General features: G+C 41.8%; 1 protein-coding gene across 1 annotated transcript; it reads left to right on the top strand.

Moving 5' to 3' along the window:
* LOC115809382 (adenylate cyclase type 8) lies at positions 1 to 13,202 on the top strand. Its single transcript, XM_030770997.1, has 18 exons — positions 1 to 888; positions 1,055 to 1,204; positions 1,496 to 1,626; positions 1,811 to 1,922; positions 2,441 to 2,568; positions 4,506 to 4,664; positions 5,538 to 5,775; positions 6,447 to 6,635; positions 7,081 to 7,181; positions 8,896 to 9,097; positions 9,676 to 9,780; positions 9,897 to 10,069; positions 10,169 to 10,250; positions 10,407 to 10,565; positions 11,151 to 11,297; positions 11,594 to 11,689; positions 12,537 to 12,654; positions 12,781 to 13,202. The coding sequence occupies exons 1-18, from the start codon at positions 1 to 3 to the stop codon at positions 13,200 to 13,202; spliced, it is 3,600 nt and encodes a 1,199-aa protein (XP_030626857.1).
* Positions 13,203 to 15,064: the final 1,862 nt, after the last annotated feature.

Genomic DNA, 15,064 nt, shown 5'->3' with positions numbered 1-15,064 from the left:
ATGGTAACCTTCAACGAGTCACCAGACATCCACCAAATGCAGCCCCCATCCACTATACCTGCGCACATGTCACCAGGTTTGCGACGCAAACAGCTGATGTGGCAGAATGCTGTCAAGCACATCATTAGCCAAAGGGCGCTGAGCGAACAGGTCGGAGTGGAGCCAGCTCGAAAGATACATGTCACGGATGCATATATCGAGGAGATCAACCAGCAGATACGTAACAAGCTATCTCGTGGTTTCACTAAGCGCCGTTCCTCAGCTGCCCGTGTGCACCCCTCTTTTTTTGGTGAACGGTCCAGTTCCACCACGCATCCTGGTGGCTCCTCTGATTACATTAGCGATGCCGATTTCTTTGTACGCTGGGGCCATCCGCTACATGGCGTATATCTGCCAATATTACGACACACCTTCAAATCCCGTGACCTGGAGAAACTCTACCAGCGCCACTCATCCCACCAGAGACGTACCTCACTGGTGGTCACCAACATCATTGACGCTGCTGCAAAGTTGCATTTGCTCTTTCTTTACCTGGTGTTGGCTCCAGAGGAATCAGACCCAGTACGTGGTTGGTTGACAGGGATCTTCATGGCATTTGCAATGACTTTATGTATCCTCGTGTTAACCTGTAAAGGATCTAATTCACCAGGTTGGCTGCACTATGCTGGGCTTGCAAGTTGGCTGTCACAGACAGCTCAGGTTGTTGGCGGTCTGGCCTATGGACTGGAGAGGGACCCATCCTGGTATTTGCTGTTCACTTTGTTTGCCACATACACTCTGCTCCCCTTACCACTGCTCTGGGCTATAGCTGCAGGTTCACTAACCACCATACTGCATGTCATTGTGGAAATTGTCCTTCACTTCAATGAAGCTGGATTGCTGAGAAAGGTGACTAACAAATGAAGAGATGGATGGATGGATGGATGGATGGATAAATGAATGGATGGATGGATGGGTAGGTAGATGGATGGATGGATGAGTAGATGGATTGATAGATGTATGGATGGATGGATGGATGGATGGATGGATCATTAATTCTCATTCTCTTATCTAGGTCTGTGCAAAAGGCTTGCTCTATTTGAGCATGAACACTGCTGGTCTGTTCATTCACTACTTGACTGACAGAGCTCAGAGACAAGCCTTCTTAGAGACACGTCGTTGCATTGAGGGTCGCATGAAACTGGAAACAGAGAACCAAAGACAGGTGAGGAGACTCACATTGAAAAAGTGTACATTTGCGTGTATATTAGAGTGTGAATAGCAGCCTGTACTTACTCTTGGTAATGCTGTACTTGGGTAGTATAATTCACATCCAATGTCGTAAACGATACAGGACTAAATTTCAAAATCAACTTTCCCTCGCTCTTTAGTACAGTTCCATTGGTACATAAAAAATGATGAGTGTTTCTAATTTTGTTTGCTCATCACCCTGTGTCTCAATAAGTCGTGAGTCATCTCTTGTTGTTGTTGTTTGTTTCTTTTTTTTCAAAACCAGGAGCGCTTGGTTCTGTCCATTCTTCCTCGTTTTGTTGCCTTGGAGATGATTGCTGACATGACCTCCATGGATGATGATCTGCTGCCTCAGCAATTTCACAAGATCTACATTCACCATTACACCGACGTCAGGTATAAACCACCCATGAGGACCCATTAAAAATATTTACTGTGATATTGTGGTTTTCCAGTGGGTTTTTGTGTACTAGTCAAATTAGCATATTGAAAAATTTAAGAAAACAAGGACTTTCAAAATCTTGCTAAGATGGCTATTAAAGTCCCATCTCTTTGATATTTCCTCTGCTTCATCCCTCAGCATCCTGTTTGCAGATATAAAGGGCTTCACTCTGTTGTCCATGACCATGTCTGCCCAGGAGTTGGTACGAACTCTTAATGAACTGTTTGGTCGCTTTGATCGTCTGGCTGAGGTGAGATTCCAAAGGAAGTTCAGCTAAACCTTTGTCTCTAATTTAACATTACCTTGTACGATATCATTTTTAGTATTATATTATATCGACACAGGAGGTTAATTTTCAAAGGCATTGCAAATTAAATATTGCACAGCCAGGGACAGGGTGATGACCATCAGATTATAAGATCGAGAGCAATGGCTATTTTCTTTTAGAAATGATCAAATCATTGCAGCTCTTGTTTATTTTATGACTTTTATCTTTATAGCCATTTATGAATTAGTATTGTCAACTGAGATCATTAACCAGCATTTTGCAGCATTTTGAATTTTGTTGTTTTGTTGAGTTTAGCATATTATGAAACTTATGAGTAATGATGTTAGTCTGAGTACGGTGGAGTCATGCTTAGAACTCAAACTAAACACACTTACAAAGTATACAAAGACTAGTTGTTCAATTACTGTATTAGCACATATGACATGAGGCACCGAGCTGTCAGTGTCTTAATCCCCCTGCTTTTCTCTGTGATCCCATAGGAACATCACTGCATGAGGATCAAGATTCTGGGCGACTGTTATTACTGTGTGTCTGGGGTCCCAGAACCTCAGAGGGCTCATGCCCGATGCTGTGTGGAAATGGGCCTGGCTATGATCAGCACCATACGGTATGTCATTTCTATGGAGATTACAGGCTTTGGCTTTATCCACTCTGTTAGTACCTTTTGTTCTATTCATATGCCGTCGGCCTTTGGACAGACTTTTCTGGGCGTATCATGGTTATTTGTCTCAAACTGACATAGAATGAAACAATCAACAAGTATTTATTTAACCACCAAATAGAATCAGATAATGATAAAGATGCTGCATGCCAAAATGCATTTTGCAATACACACCCTTTTCATGAGAACTAAAGTTTCAAGCAAGTGTCAGCAGTTTCAAAGGTTGATATATGATAGGCTTGACTATCATGTGCTTTGTGCTTTGAGGATTGACATTGTATCAGAGCTGGTCCTAGACATGAGTTCTTCGAACTTATTTAAGTCGGAATTTTACTTTTCCCATGAAGAGAAATGAGGCCTGAATTTTCTTTTCCCCCATGAGGCCTCTTTTCACTTTTGCATTAAGGAGCGAACTTATTTGGTTCTGTGAGATGCAGATTGTGGTCTTTCTGATTTTCATTTTTTAGTGAGAGTGGACTGCCTTTGTGGATCCCTTTGCAGGCAGAACAATCCCTTGCCAATGGAAACCCTTGCCACCGTTGCCAATGGCAAGGGTGTTGGGAGTGCAGAAAGTACTGAACTAAAAATTCAACTGAGCTGAACTACAACTGAGCTATCGTTAGTGCTTCCAGTCTATGTTTGCCCATTACTTTTCACTCCTCACCAGTCTTTGCATTAAAGTTGCCCTTGTGGGTAACATACTATTTTTTCTGTTTAGTTAAAAAGTTGTTAGATTCTGCGTAAAAATAATATTTAGTCTGTGGTTCTGCATTATTTACTGGCACATAAGCGTGAATAACAGTTATGTCCAGCCTATACCCATCTGATTTCACTGAGATTTAGTATGATGATATTATTTCTCCATATCTCAACTGCTATCTGCAAAGCTTGTTCCTTGTCCTGACATGTCAAACACCAGTTATTACCTTGAGATGAGGTTTGGGAACAGGTTTCTTGTGTGTAACACCCATTTATCTGTCACTATTCGTGCTTTGAGTTAGGTTTCTTCTTGCCAAATCATGTACCAGCTTCATCAGCTGTAGACATTTTTGTAAATATGCTGATCTGTTAGAATTTCTCCTTCCAGCTTCATGAGAGATGAGACAGTACATTGCCAACTGGATCTATTTCATTTTTTTAATAATTACTTTACCAGCCAAGGCAATAAAACTGAGAACCAACCTTTACCACAAACTCTTTCTTTTTCATTCACAAATGCAAATGACCTGTGAAAGACAAAGAAATGAAAGATGGGAGCAGTTTCTATCTCAAATAGAAGAGCAAGTGCTCCTAGAATAGGAGAAACTTGCTTGAAAACAGAGGGCAGTGGAGAGCATCTGTAGATGACCTCTGCTTTTCAGTGGAGAACAAAGGTTTAACCCAGCTTATCCTCACATGTGTATGTTCAGATATCCTCTTAGCTTATAATACCATGAAACAGAGCCATGAACTCAGTCTGTCCACAAAGTGTAATGGTCAGTACCACATAATCGGTCTAAACTTGTTTGAAATCACTTCAGGGCAATCTAGCAATACTTGAAATGGAGAGAAATACTCAGCTCAGGTGTCTGTGCTTCTATACAGCTAATGGCCCAACTTCTCTTTGGTGTTTAAAAAAACATTGGTGACGTTTACTTTTTGCCAGTTGTGGTTATGGTCAGGCTTTAGGCAAGACTAACCATGGATACATAACATAATGTTTTACTGTAAAGCCACATTTTAGCAAGCTAAGTATTGAGTCTAAAACTTTGGCTATGCAGAGAGAGTACTAGCCTTGGTCCAGGGAGACCCAGGTATTAGAGCCAGGTACTTCATACTCTCCAGTTCTGCTACATTATGTTGAGTCAAACAGTGAACTTGACTTCTCTGTGGTGTATTTTCAGGGTTGTGAGCAAACAGCTGAACCACCACATGGACATGAGGATAGGAATTCACTCCGGTTCTGTCCTGTGTGGGGTCCTTGGCCTTCAGAAATGGCAGTTTGATGTGTGGTCCTGGGATGTGGCTGTTGCCAACATGCTGGAGGCTGGAGGTATTCCTGGGTGAGTGAGTTAAACAGACATGACATTATTTCAGCACAAATGGACCTTATGTCAGAACGAACTGATTTTACCAGCTTTAACGATTTCATTTGATCTGTTGTTAGTAAAAAGTTTGAATTCTTCACAAATAAAAATAACCATACTGATGTACAATGATTATTTCAAACTTTTTTAGAATGGTGACATTTCTCAAAGCTCCCTGCCCCATTTACATATTTTATCACTACTTTTGTGATATGAACATTTTGATCCTGATAAAAAAGGACAAAATTTTATATGTTTAGCATACGCTCCTTGATAGGCATGTTTAGCATATGTCCCTGCTACTGACAGACCTAATCCCCTCTACGTCTGGTGGAGATATAGCTGGAGGCAGCTGACTGATGATAAGACAGTGAAATCTACTGGTGACATAGTTGGAGAAAGCTGACTGACTGGTGATAGACCCCAGAAGGCCAAATCTCTTTTACAGCACTAATATACTCACCAGTGCTTATCCAGGCACAGAAATAGAGTGTAGTTCAAAATGGTTGGAAGCCAATCCAATCAGCTTCGGCAAATCTAGCATAGAACAGCATGGACTTTAATTAACTCAACAGAGATAACAAAAGGTTGTATGGATTGAGGTTAATAGATAATGTTAGAAAAATACTGTTACTATTCTTAAAACAAGTAATGTCCTTTACTATCCACAGCTATTTTTATCTCTTGTTTTGACCAATGAGAATGTAATCCGAGTTTTCCTCCTTATGCTTCACTTTTCTGTAATTGCTGAATGATATCACACCAACAATGTATGTCCACTGCCTGTTGCTTAGGTAGGACATTCTCTCATTCTCTCTCTCTCTCTCTCCCCTCCTCACCTATCCCTAGTCGGATCCACATCTCACGGGCTACCCTGGACTGCCTAGAGGGAAACTACCAGACAGAAGATGGACGCGGTCATGATCGGAACGAGTTTCTACGGAAGCACAAAATTGATACCTTTCTGATCTGTCACAAGGAGGAAGGAGAGGAAGATTTGGGGGTAGTGAAGCCACCTAAAACAGTCAACACACACCGTACATGGAGCACTGAAGTCCCCTTTGGCAACATCATTGATATGAACTGTGTAAGAGCCCACCTGAACCCCTGAACCCCAGACCATAGGTCTACACCTATTACCTCTTTCTGACTATACCCGTCCAAGTCCATGTACAAAATGTACAGTTGCCTCTGAAAGGAAACCTGGGTCAGTTCTGAGAAAACTTGTCACAGATGTAATACAGTCACAAATATAATTTACCAACTACATAAGTAATCAAGTGAGCTGTGTCATAGTCTTTAAGAGCAGATTACATCAGTACATGTGATATTCTTGTCCAGTTTCAGATGACAGGCTCAAGCAAGACAATGTATTCCAGCATTACGAGGGAATATATGTTTTTACACTGTACTCGCATATCACATATGTTGACACATTTGTAAACACACAAGTTAATCAGTTTGTATGTGCACTACAACAAATCATTGCCGTAATACCATCATGACTGTGGTTTAACATAAAGATATGAAGGTATTAGAATGTCTTATGGAAAATGCTACTCCATCACTGTAATTAATACATCTCTGTGCATCACTCAGCAGACCAAAAAAGTCTGACACAAAAGTTAGGAGAAATGCTACAGATGATATAAACATTAAATGCACATAAAAGAAAAAAACAGCTCAAATGCTGCAAGGTCCTGATTGAGCTACACATGCCATTGACATACATCTGAGTATGACCTTTCATTTCCACAGATCCTGGCCTCTTTCACCAATGGTTCCCTGCCACAGCTGCCCAACACTGCATCAGCACGACGTTCCACCTCCAAGGAGATAAACAAACGCATTCAGCACGCTATCGAAGTACGCAGCAGTGAGCGCATGCGTCAGGAGCATATCACTCCAGCCACGCTGGTGTTCAAGGATACCCACATTGAGGAGAAGGTAATATACCTGGCATAGGTGCAAAAAAGAGCAATATGTGTGTGACATTAAGTGAAAATATGAAAGTGTAAATACTGTACTTACTTTTTAATGTCAGCTAAAATGACTGATTTCAGGGCAGATATATGCGTTTAACTTTTTCCAGCAGGTGTTGGAAAGTGCTTTGCCAAAATGGAGATAACAAGGTAAAGATCCAGTGACAGATATGACAGAATATGACTGAGGCAAAATGACCAAGACAGAGAAAATGACTGAAGCTGTATGAAGGAGATAGGGAGAGTATGAGAAAAGCTGAATGACAGAGAGAGAACATGACTGATGCCAAGTAACAGAGAAAATGACTGAAAGTAAATGACAGTCAGAAGGACGAATGCTTGATGTTATAAAGAGCAGAATGAAACAGTGGCTGGGCCTGATGTTCTTTTGTGTTCTCTACTTTCTACAGTTCTCTCTGGTGAGAGATGAGATGTTTAAGACCAACTTAGTCTGCTCCTTCATTATGCTCCTCTTCCTCATGGCCGCCCAGGTTCTCATCCCAGGACCCAGGTATAAAGAACAACCAATCAATGCTCTGCACACCATACCACTCCTCCCTACAGCAAATCACTGCTCAGCACAGATTATCACTACTCAGTAGAGTCAGTCAGTACTTGGCAAGGGTCAGCTACTGCTCAGCACAAGCAAATCAGAGTTTAGCATAGCCAATCACTGCTCAGGAGAGATGATCACTATTCAGCATATCCAGTCATCACTACGCATTTACATTGAGTCATTTCACAGATGATTTTGTTGAAAGCGATTTACAAGGGCCATGCATGGATTTAGTGCTTTATTTGGTCCGTTTTTTTTTTTTAGTTAAGTAAGTGCAACTACTGGTTATAGACGATTTGAAAAGAGGTGAGTTTTTTTTTGGTGTTTTTTTTAATGTGTCCAGGGTGTCGGAGCATCTGTCAGAGAGAAGCAGCTCGTTCCACTAGTTAAGATTTAGGTGTTAGAAGATTCTTGACCTTAACCCATGTACAGGTGGTTCCATTGGGCATCTTGCTGAAGCTGACCTGAGCAGGTGCCCTAGGAGATACTGTTTGATTGCAGACTGGATGTAGTCAGCTGTGGTTCCATTAGCCACTCTGAGAACCAGCGTCAAGGTCTTGAACCTGATGTGGGTGGCAACAGGCAGCCCATAGAGGAAGACAAAAAGAGGAGGAACATATGAACATTTCATCAGATTAAAAACTAATCCTCTGGAGTGGATGGATTAAGAATGCATGAAGACTGGTCCGGAGAGTATTGCAGTTGTATAGATGAGAAATGACCAATGCTCTGGACCAGAAACTGTGCAGTGTGTTCCAACAAGAATGGCCTGATCTTCCTTATGCTGTAAAGAGTGTGTTTACTCGGCCACATGACCACCGTGATGTGGTAATCATGTTGTTGTGATGTGGTCTCAGTGAACATCAGATTAGCTCTCCAAGGTTTCATCTACTGATACTTCAAGGTTTCAGCAGTAAGACTCTCCAGCAAGGTAAACATTATCTTACTGCTGATGAACCTATGTTGACAGAGAGGTCTTGTGGGAGGGATGAGCCAGCAGGAAATACCAGGAGCTCTGTTTTCTAGAGACTGATCTGGAAGTGATTATTCACCATCCATCTGGAGACGTCAGTGAGGCAGGCTGTGATCTTAGCTGAGGTGTTAGTATCAGTGGGAGGGAAGGATATGTAAGGTTGAATATTATCAGCATAGCAGTGTCATCTGATAATCAGCATAGCCAGTCACTGGTCAGCGGCAGATAATTGCTGCTCAGTAAAGCCAATCACAGCTCAGTGGCACAGAATCGCTGCTCAATAAAGCCAATCACAGCTCAGTGGCACAGAATCGCTGCTCAGTATAGCCAGTCACTGCTCAGCGGCAGGTAACTGCTGCTCAATATAGTCAATCGCTGCTCAGTATAGCCAATCACTGCGGAGTATAGCCAATCACTGCGCAGTGGCAGACAGTTGCTGCTCAGTATACTCGTTCACTGCTCAGCAGTGTTAATCACAGTTAAGCACAAGTAATAGTTGTTCAGCCTTTTGTTCATAATGATGTTTTTTTTAATTTAGTAACCTGAACAGCCATGTCAAATTTCTCAGGCTTTTCTGTCTTTCATCCCTCTATTCAACATTTCTGTGTCTCCAAATCACATGCTTTCCCACTTGCCTTCATCCCTCTATCAATCACTCCTTCCACTCATCTCTCTCTTGCCTTCTCCTCCATTTAGGTCATGTCCTGTCGTGGTCCAGCTGAGCCTCTTCTTGTCAGCCTATCTTCTCTTGCTGGTGGTGGCTTTGGCTGAGGAGTTCAAACAGTCACCACTGGCCCTGCAGCAGCTCTGCTGCTGGATCCACGAGAACAACAGCATGCGTAACCTGCTCACCCTCACTGCTATAACCATCAACTTCAGCATGGTTCCATCAGGCATGGTAAGCTCCTCTCCAGCTCCTCATTTGATGAGTTCCACTTTATTTTAGTCAGTGTTTAGGTAAACATTGATTTGTTTAGGGAGCATTTCTATTAAGAGTTATTCACATCGAATGTGCACACAAGTTGGCTAGTGTAACTGAACAATGAGGTCTAGTTTCACTATCTGCACCAATATACACAGCAAATTTGTTGCTCGCAAAGCAGTTTCCTCTTGTCTGTATAAAACATCCTGGACTTGCACAGATTCTATTTCACATTTCTTTCAAATATGTCATACATGTCATACACTAGCACCTACGTTAAGAAATCCCCAAGACAGGCTGTGCAGGAGGCCATTGTAGTCTTCAACTACATGCTGTCAAACTCAGACTTATAACTGTAGTACTGGTGATAACAGCATTAAGTCTGTCAGATGGAAAGTGGCACCAAGCTGTTCAGCTCACCTGAGTTAATTAAAGATGTTAAAGTCTAAAAGGAATATGTAATTGTACTGAGAATATGCCTCATTCTGAATGATATAATGATATCATGCACTGTTACTAAAAGCGACCTATCATTTAAACCTGCTCTTGGCCAGGTGTGGTGTGATTTTGCAGAGACTGGGATAGGAGAGATGGAGACCAATAAGAGCAGTATGCAGCAGCCTGCTCAGTGGCCCCTTACTGTTTGCACATACCCAGAGGTAAGACAGAACTTTAGGGATGCATGAAAAAATGAAATACTGTAATCTTTTTTGAAATATTGACTGCTCCAACGTCCATTTCTTTCTTTATCTCTTTTTCCTCTTGTGCGTTGTAGTTTTTTGTTCTGAGTGGCGTGATTTCCATGGTGACGTGTGCAGTGTTCCTGAGGTTGAGTTCTCTTCTTAAACTGACTGTTATGGCACTAGCAGTTATTGCATACGCCTATTTTATTGAAGTGTCCTTCCACACACTGTACACCAGGCAACAAGAGCAGGAGCACATGGCCAGGTAATTTCTATATAACCAGAAAAAAAGTTTTTAGCTTTTTTTTTTTTTAGTATTAATTTTGTATATACATTGAATTATGTGTTGTGTTCCACTCTCCAGGTCTCATTACCTGAGGAGGAAAGGAATCTCTATTCTGCTCATGGCCATGATTGTAGTGGCTGTGTTCTACAATGGTCGACAGGTAAGGCAGATCATACGTGTCGGTTGATGGGAAGATGTAAACTGAAAGTTTCACAGTACAATTACAAAGGAGCTGCAGCGTTTGTTTTTATAGTGCGTGATGTAGTTTTCAGATAGACTTCTTTTCACCAATCTGCAAACTCTGCTCATCACCCAGTGGGAAGCCACAGCGAGGCTGGACTTTTTGTGGCGTCTGCAGGCGCAGCAGGAAGTGGAGGATATGCGGGAGCTGAGAGAACATAACGAGTGCCTGCTTCACAACATCCTGCCCGCACACGTGGCGCGACACTTCCTGGAGAGGAACAGGAGCGATGAGGTACTGTACCATGGTAATGCTCCACAGATTTAATGTCCTTTAGTTCACCTCCTCTGACCAATCACTGTTGCGCAAATGCAGTTGTTTTTTTTTTTTTTTTGCTTTGACAAATTCTAAAGATTTAGGAACACGTTTCCCTCATTTTTATCCTGCTGGAAGCTGCTCTTGGCTGTTTACAGTTGACAAAGCACAGAGCAGCTTTAGATTAGTAAGAAAAAGCATCAACTCCTAATTCAGCATGGCCACACCCACTGGCAACAAGGCCTGCTGATCTGGATGTCCATAGATTATCTGCGCGTTTTGTTGTTCTGTGATCTTGTTTAAGGGCAGATCAGTTAAGGGCATGGGTTCAGGTTAGCGATGAGGTAAGGAATAGGTTAGGGTCAGAGGTAAGGTTATGGTCAGTGTCAGATTTTGAACGAATCTGGTCACAGCTTTTACTCCATTACACTCCAGCATGCAGGATTCTTTGCGATTAGGGAAAATGACAGACCATTCGGTGAATATACTCTTTAGGGAACAAGCCTTTACAGTATGTAATATAGACTTTACATTTCTGTCGCTTTGCTTCCTCTCCCCTCTTAGGAGCTGTACTCACAATCCTATGATGAGGTAGGGGTCATGTTTGCCTCCATCGCTGGGTTTAATGACTACTATGAACAAAAGGAGATTCAGCATGAGGGAGTGGAGTGTCTCCGACTGCTCAATGAGATCATCGCTGACTTTGATGAGGTGTGTAAAGCACTTAAAAGAAAAATGGGTTAAAAACAGTGTGTATTAATATAAATCTACACTGCTGATGGGTACACATGTAAACATCACAGGGATTTTAGGAACATATTACAGCCCAGTCTGGTATCAACAGAATCAGCAGTATCCATTAACTAAGTTAGGGTTAATGTTGTCACAACTATTGTAATGAAAATGACTCTTTCTCAACTTTCTCTCTCTATATCCACTAATATCAGAAAATCGCTTTGTCTATCCTTTATTCTTATTCTTGTTCTCTGTCTTTCCCTGTACAAAAGCTTTTGGAGGAGTCCTACTTTCTTGATATAGAGAAAATCAAAACTATTGGCAGTTGCTACATGGCAGCATCTGGTCTGTCTCCAGACAATAAAAAGGTAAGATGCACCAATATCCTTATAGAAGACAACTAATTGCTCTGGAGTGATGACCAGTTACTTATTTATCACACACATACAGGACAGACATCTCAATAAAGGAGGGTAGAGACCAGCACTAGGCCAGTTTATTAGGGTACACTGCCCTGTTCATGAGAATAGATCACTCTTACAGACAGAGAGTCACATGGGTATGGTTTCCTACATAAAGCGAACAGACAGGCATCAAAAAATCCAGACCCAAAGCTAGAATGGGACAAACAAGTGACCTAAACAGGTCTGGGTAGGATAAGATTGTGAGTGGCAGGCTGTTCAGTTCAAGCATCTTAGAAAAGGCTGTCTTTGTGGGCTTTTCATGGTCGGCATTGTGAGGGTTTTACAATGGTGTGACAGATAAAAGACATCAAGTCCTGTGGGTGAAAACAGTTTGTCGACGAGAGAAGTTGAAGAAAAATAGAACTGGTGTAAATCTGCAGAGACTCTACTGATCTGTGTAGGAGTTTTGTTTTGACAACTAGTGGCAACGAGTATGACTGTGGCCCCTCTTGACCTAGATACATACATGGATTGTTGGATTAGTAATCTATCAGATTAACCACTCAGTAACCTCATCCCTGTAGCTTGCAGTGTTAGGATGAAACAAGCTTAAGTATTTCTTTCGTCATCTGTTAAAAAGTGGAGTTCATTGCTTGTCATTGATCAGGCTACAGGAAACTGTTCCATCCAGCAATACTGGATTTTTTGAGATACATGCTAGTTAGCTTAAAGGTTGCAATAACATGAGCATCACTGGTCTACAAACATTAATATTTAAATTCCTTTCTTTCTTTATCTGCCTCTTCCTCAGAATCGTGGTGGGAGTGACTGGCATCACCTGAGTGAGCTGGTGCTGTTTGCCTTAGCCATGCAGGAGACTCTGAGGGAGATAAACAAACATTCCTCCAATAACTTTCAGCTCCGTGTTGGTGAGACCTTATTGCACTTCAAATAAATAAGTAAATAAATGAATGATCTGAGTAATCTTCTCATTAGCTTCGAATTCTGTAGCTCAACTCTCCTCCTTAATTTTATTCTTCTAATTTCTCCACTAGGAATTGCCCATGGACCCGTTGTTGCTGGGGTGATCGGTGCCACAAAACCACAGTATGATATTTGGGGAATGACTGTCAACCTGGCGAGCCGAATGGACACCACCGGTGTCAATGGGCGGATCCAGGTCCCTGAGGCCACACAAAAAATCTTAGCAGACTGGGGCTTTGTGCTGGAGCTACGTGGCGAGATCTTCATCAAGGGCGTTAGTGAGCGGCAAGGGCGCATCCGGACATACTTCATCAGCAGCACCAGGGGCCAGAGAACCAGCAATGGAACAGTAGGAGGACGAACCGGCGGTCGTAGCAGTGGGAGGAACACTCTGGCTGCTGTAGTCTTTGGACTTGTTCAAGCCATACACAAGGAGAAGCAGAGAGGCAGTACTGGAGGATTCACCCTACCCACCAGCAGCTTGCAGTGTTGACTCAAGTTACTCTCTTTCTGAACCCAGCAAGGCTGTTCTACTGACAGGGTGGGCATATGAAAAAAAAAAAAAAGTTGGAAGACGTTTTTTCCTTGAGTTGAGTTCTTGCCAATGTACAAGACAAGCAAGAAGGGAATGAGCAGTCTTAACACTGACAGCTTAGAAGTGTGTGCTGAGAGAGAGCTAGCAGGAGACTCCAGATGTACGCGTAAGTTTGGAGCAGTTGTAATCCCCTTGGTGTGGCCCGTCTCATCCAGTACATGAGAGAGACAAAGAATGCTGGTGCATAGTAACCATGACAGGAATGCAATGTAAACATGACAGGAAAACGGGTGGTTAAATGGTGGGTGGCTAGTTGACTTGATAGTTGATTTATGTTGTCAGTTATCTTAGAATTGGCTTTGGTGTGCTCACCACACCCTCACATTTTGACAATAAACACAAGCTGTATAATAAAAACAAAGGGATGAATACACATCCAGAAAAAATACTTGAAAATGCAAATCTGGAAGACAACCTTTTATGTTTGTGAAAGGTGGTGTTTAGGTATGCTAGCTACCCCAAACAGATGATTCGCATGTTATGAAATGTACACGAGTTGGCAAATGAAATAGAGAACAAACCAGGCGGTTCCTGACAGCCTGCTCTTCAACTGTGTAATTAGAGAGTTTCTATGTAAAGTTTACCTTGTAATATACAGCTATCTAAAGGCATATGTGATGTGATCTTTCTCCACTCTAATGTTTGTGGGTATGTTGGCATCACACTTGATTTCATTGGTTTTACTTACGGACAACATCCACTTGGTGAGAAGGAACTTGCGCAACTTCAATAGCCACAATAGCTTACAGCAACTTCAGCTTTGTATGGTTGTGTGGGCTGAAATCCATTGCCATTTTGATGGGAATCTCATGCCAGGTGTGTAGTAGAGTGAAACGGCTCTCTATTTTCTGCTTACAATACCTCACATACGGTAAGAACACAGCTATGCCTTCACTCCATGTGACATAACCTCTTGAAGTTTTGAAGTCACCTTAATGGGTGGTAAGGACATCGAAATCCTTACATGAATCCCAATGCAAGGTGAGGAATTCAGAGGCTTCGTAGAGGACAGCAGGATGAGGGAGAGGGCATGACTTAGTTCAAGTTTTTATAGCACTGCTCTGAATTTATTTAGTGCTTCTGTATATTGTATTGCTACTATATTGGACTGTTGAACTGTCTTTTCCTACTTTTTGCCATACCTGAAACACAAACATTTATCTGTTACTTTTTGTTTTGTTTTGTTTTTTTTATTTTATCTGGGGGGAACAATACACAGAGAACTAATTGTGCAGTGAAAGCCAACAGATCCTCTGTTAGTCATGACATAGATGCAGTTTCATTTAGGGAGCAATGACTTCCGACGCCATGACAGCGTAAAATACCTCACATGTAAATTAAAACAAGTTACACTGTGTTGAAATCCCATAGCGTTTTGTAAACCTTTTGTTTTTTGTTTTGATTAACACAGTCATTTTCTGTCTGTTTGCCCCTTTTCATTTAAGGGTACCCTCAAGTTGCCGTTCAGTGGAATGATGTCATATTCATTATCATGCAGTTCATGACTATGACTGGGTGATTTCAGGGGTTTTTTTTCCATTTCACCGATGGGTTCATAAGCTGTGTGTGAGTTCATACATAAATGCTCTGATTCATATGCTTGACAGTATAAGGTGTTGGTAAATGAACTCTCAACATTCCTTGTGGCTCCAACCAAAACCTGCAGATTCACAACTTTTTATCTTGTTTTGCTAAATTACTTCAAATGTACTTTTTTGTTGTCTTCTGTGTTATTCACTTATTTCTACAAAGTAATTTGA

The sequence above is a fragment of the Chanos chanos genome, chromosome 4 (genome assembly GCF_902362185.1).
Source record: "Chanos chanos chromosome 4, fChaCha1.1, whole genome shotgun sequence".
Taxonomy (NCBI): domain Eukaryota; kingdom Metazoa; phylum Chordata; class Actinopteri; order Gonorynchiformes; family Chanidae; genus Chanos; species Chanos chanos.
The sequence above is the reverse complement of the archived record's forward strand: the minus strand, read 5'-3'. Positions and strand labels throughout refer to the sequence as shown.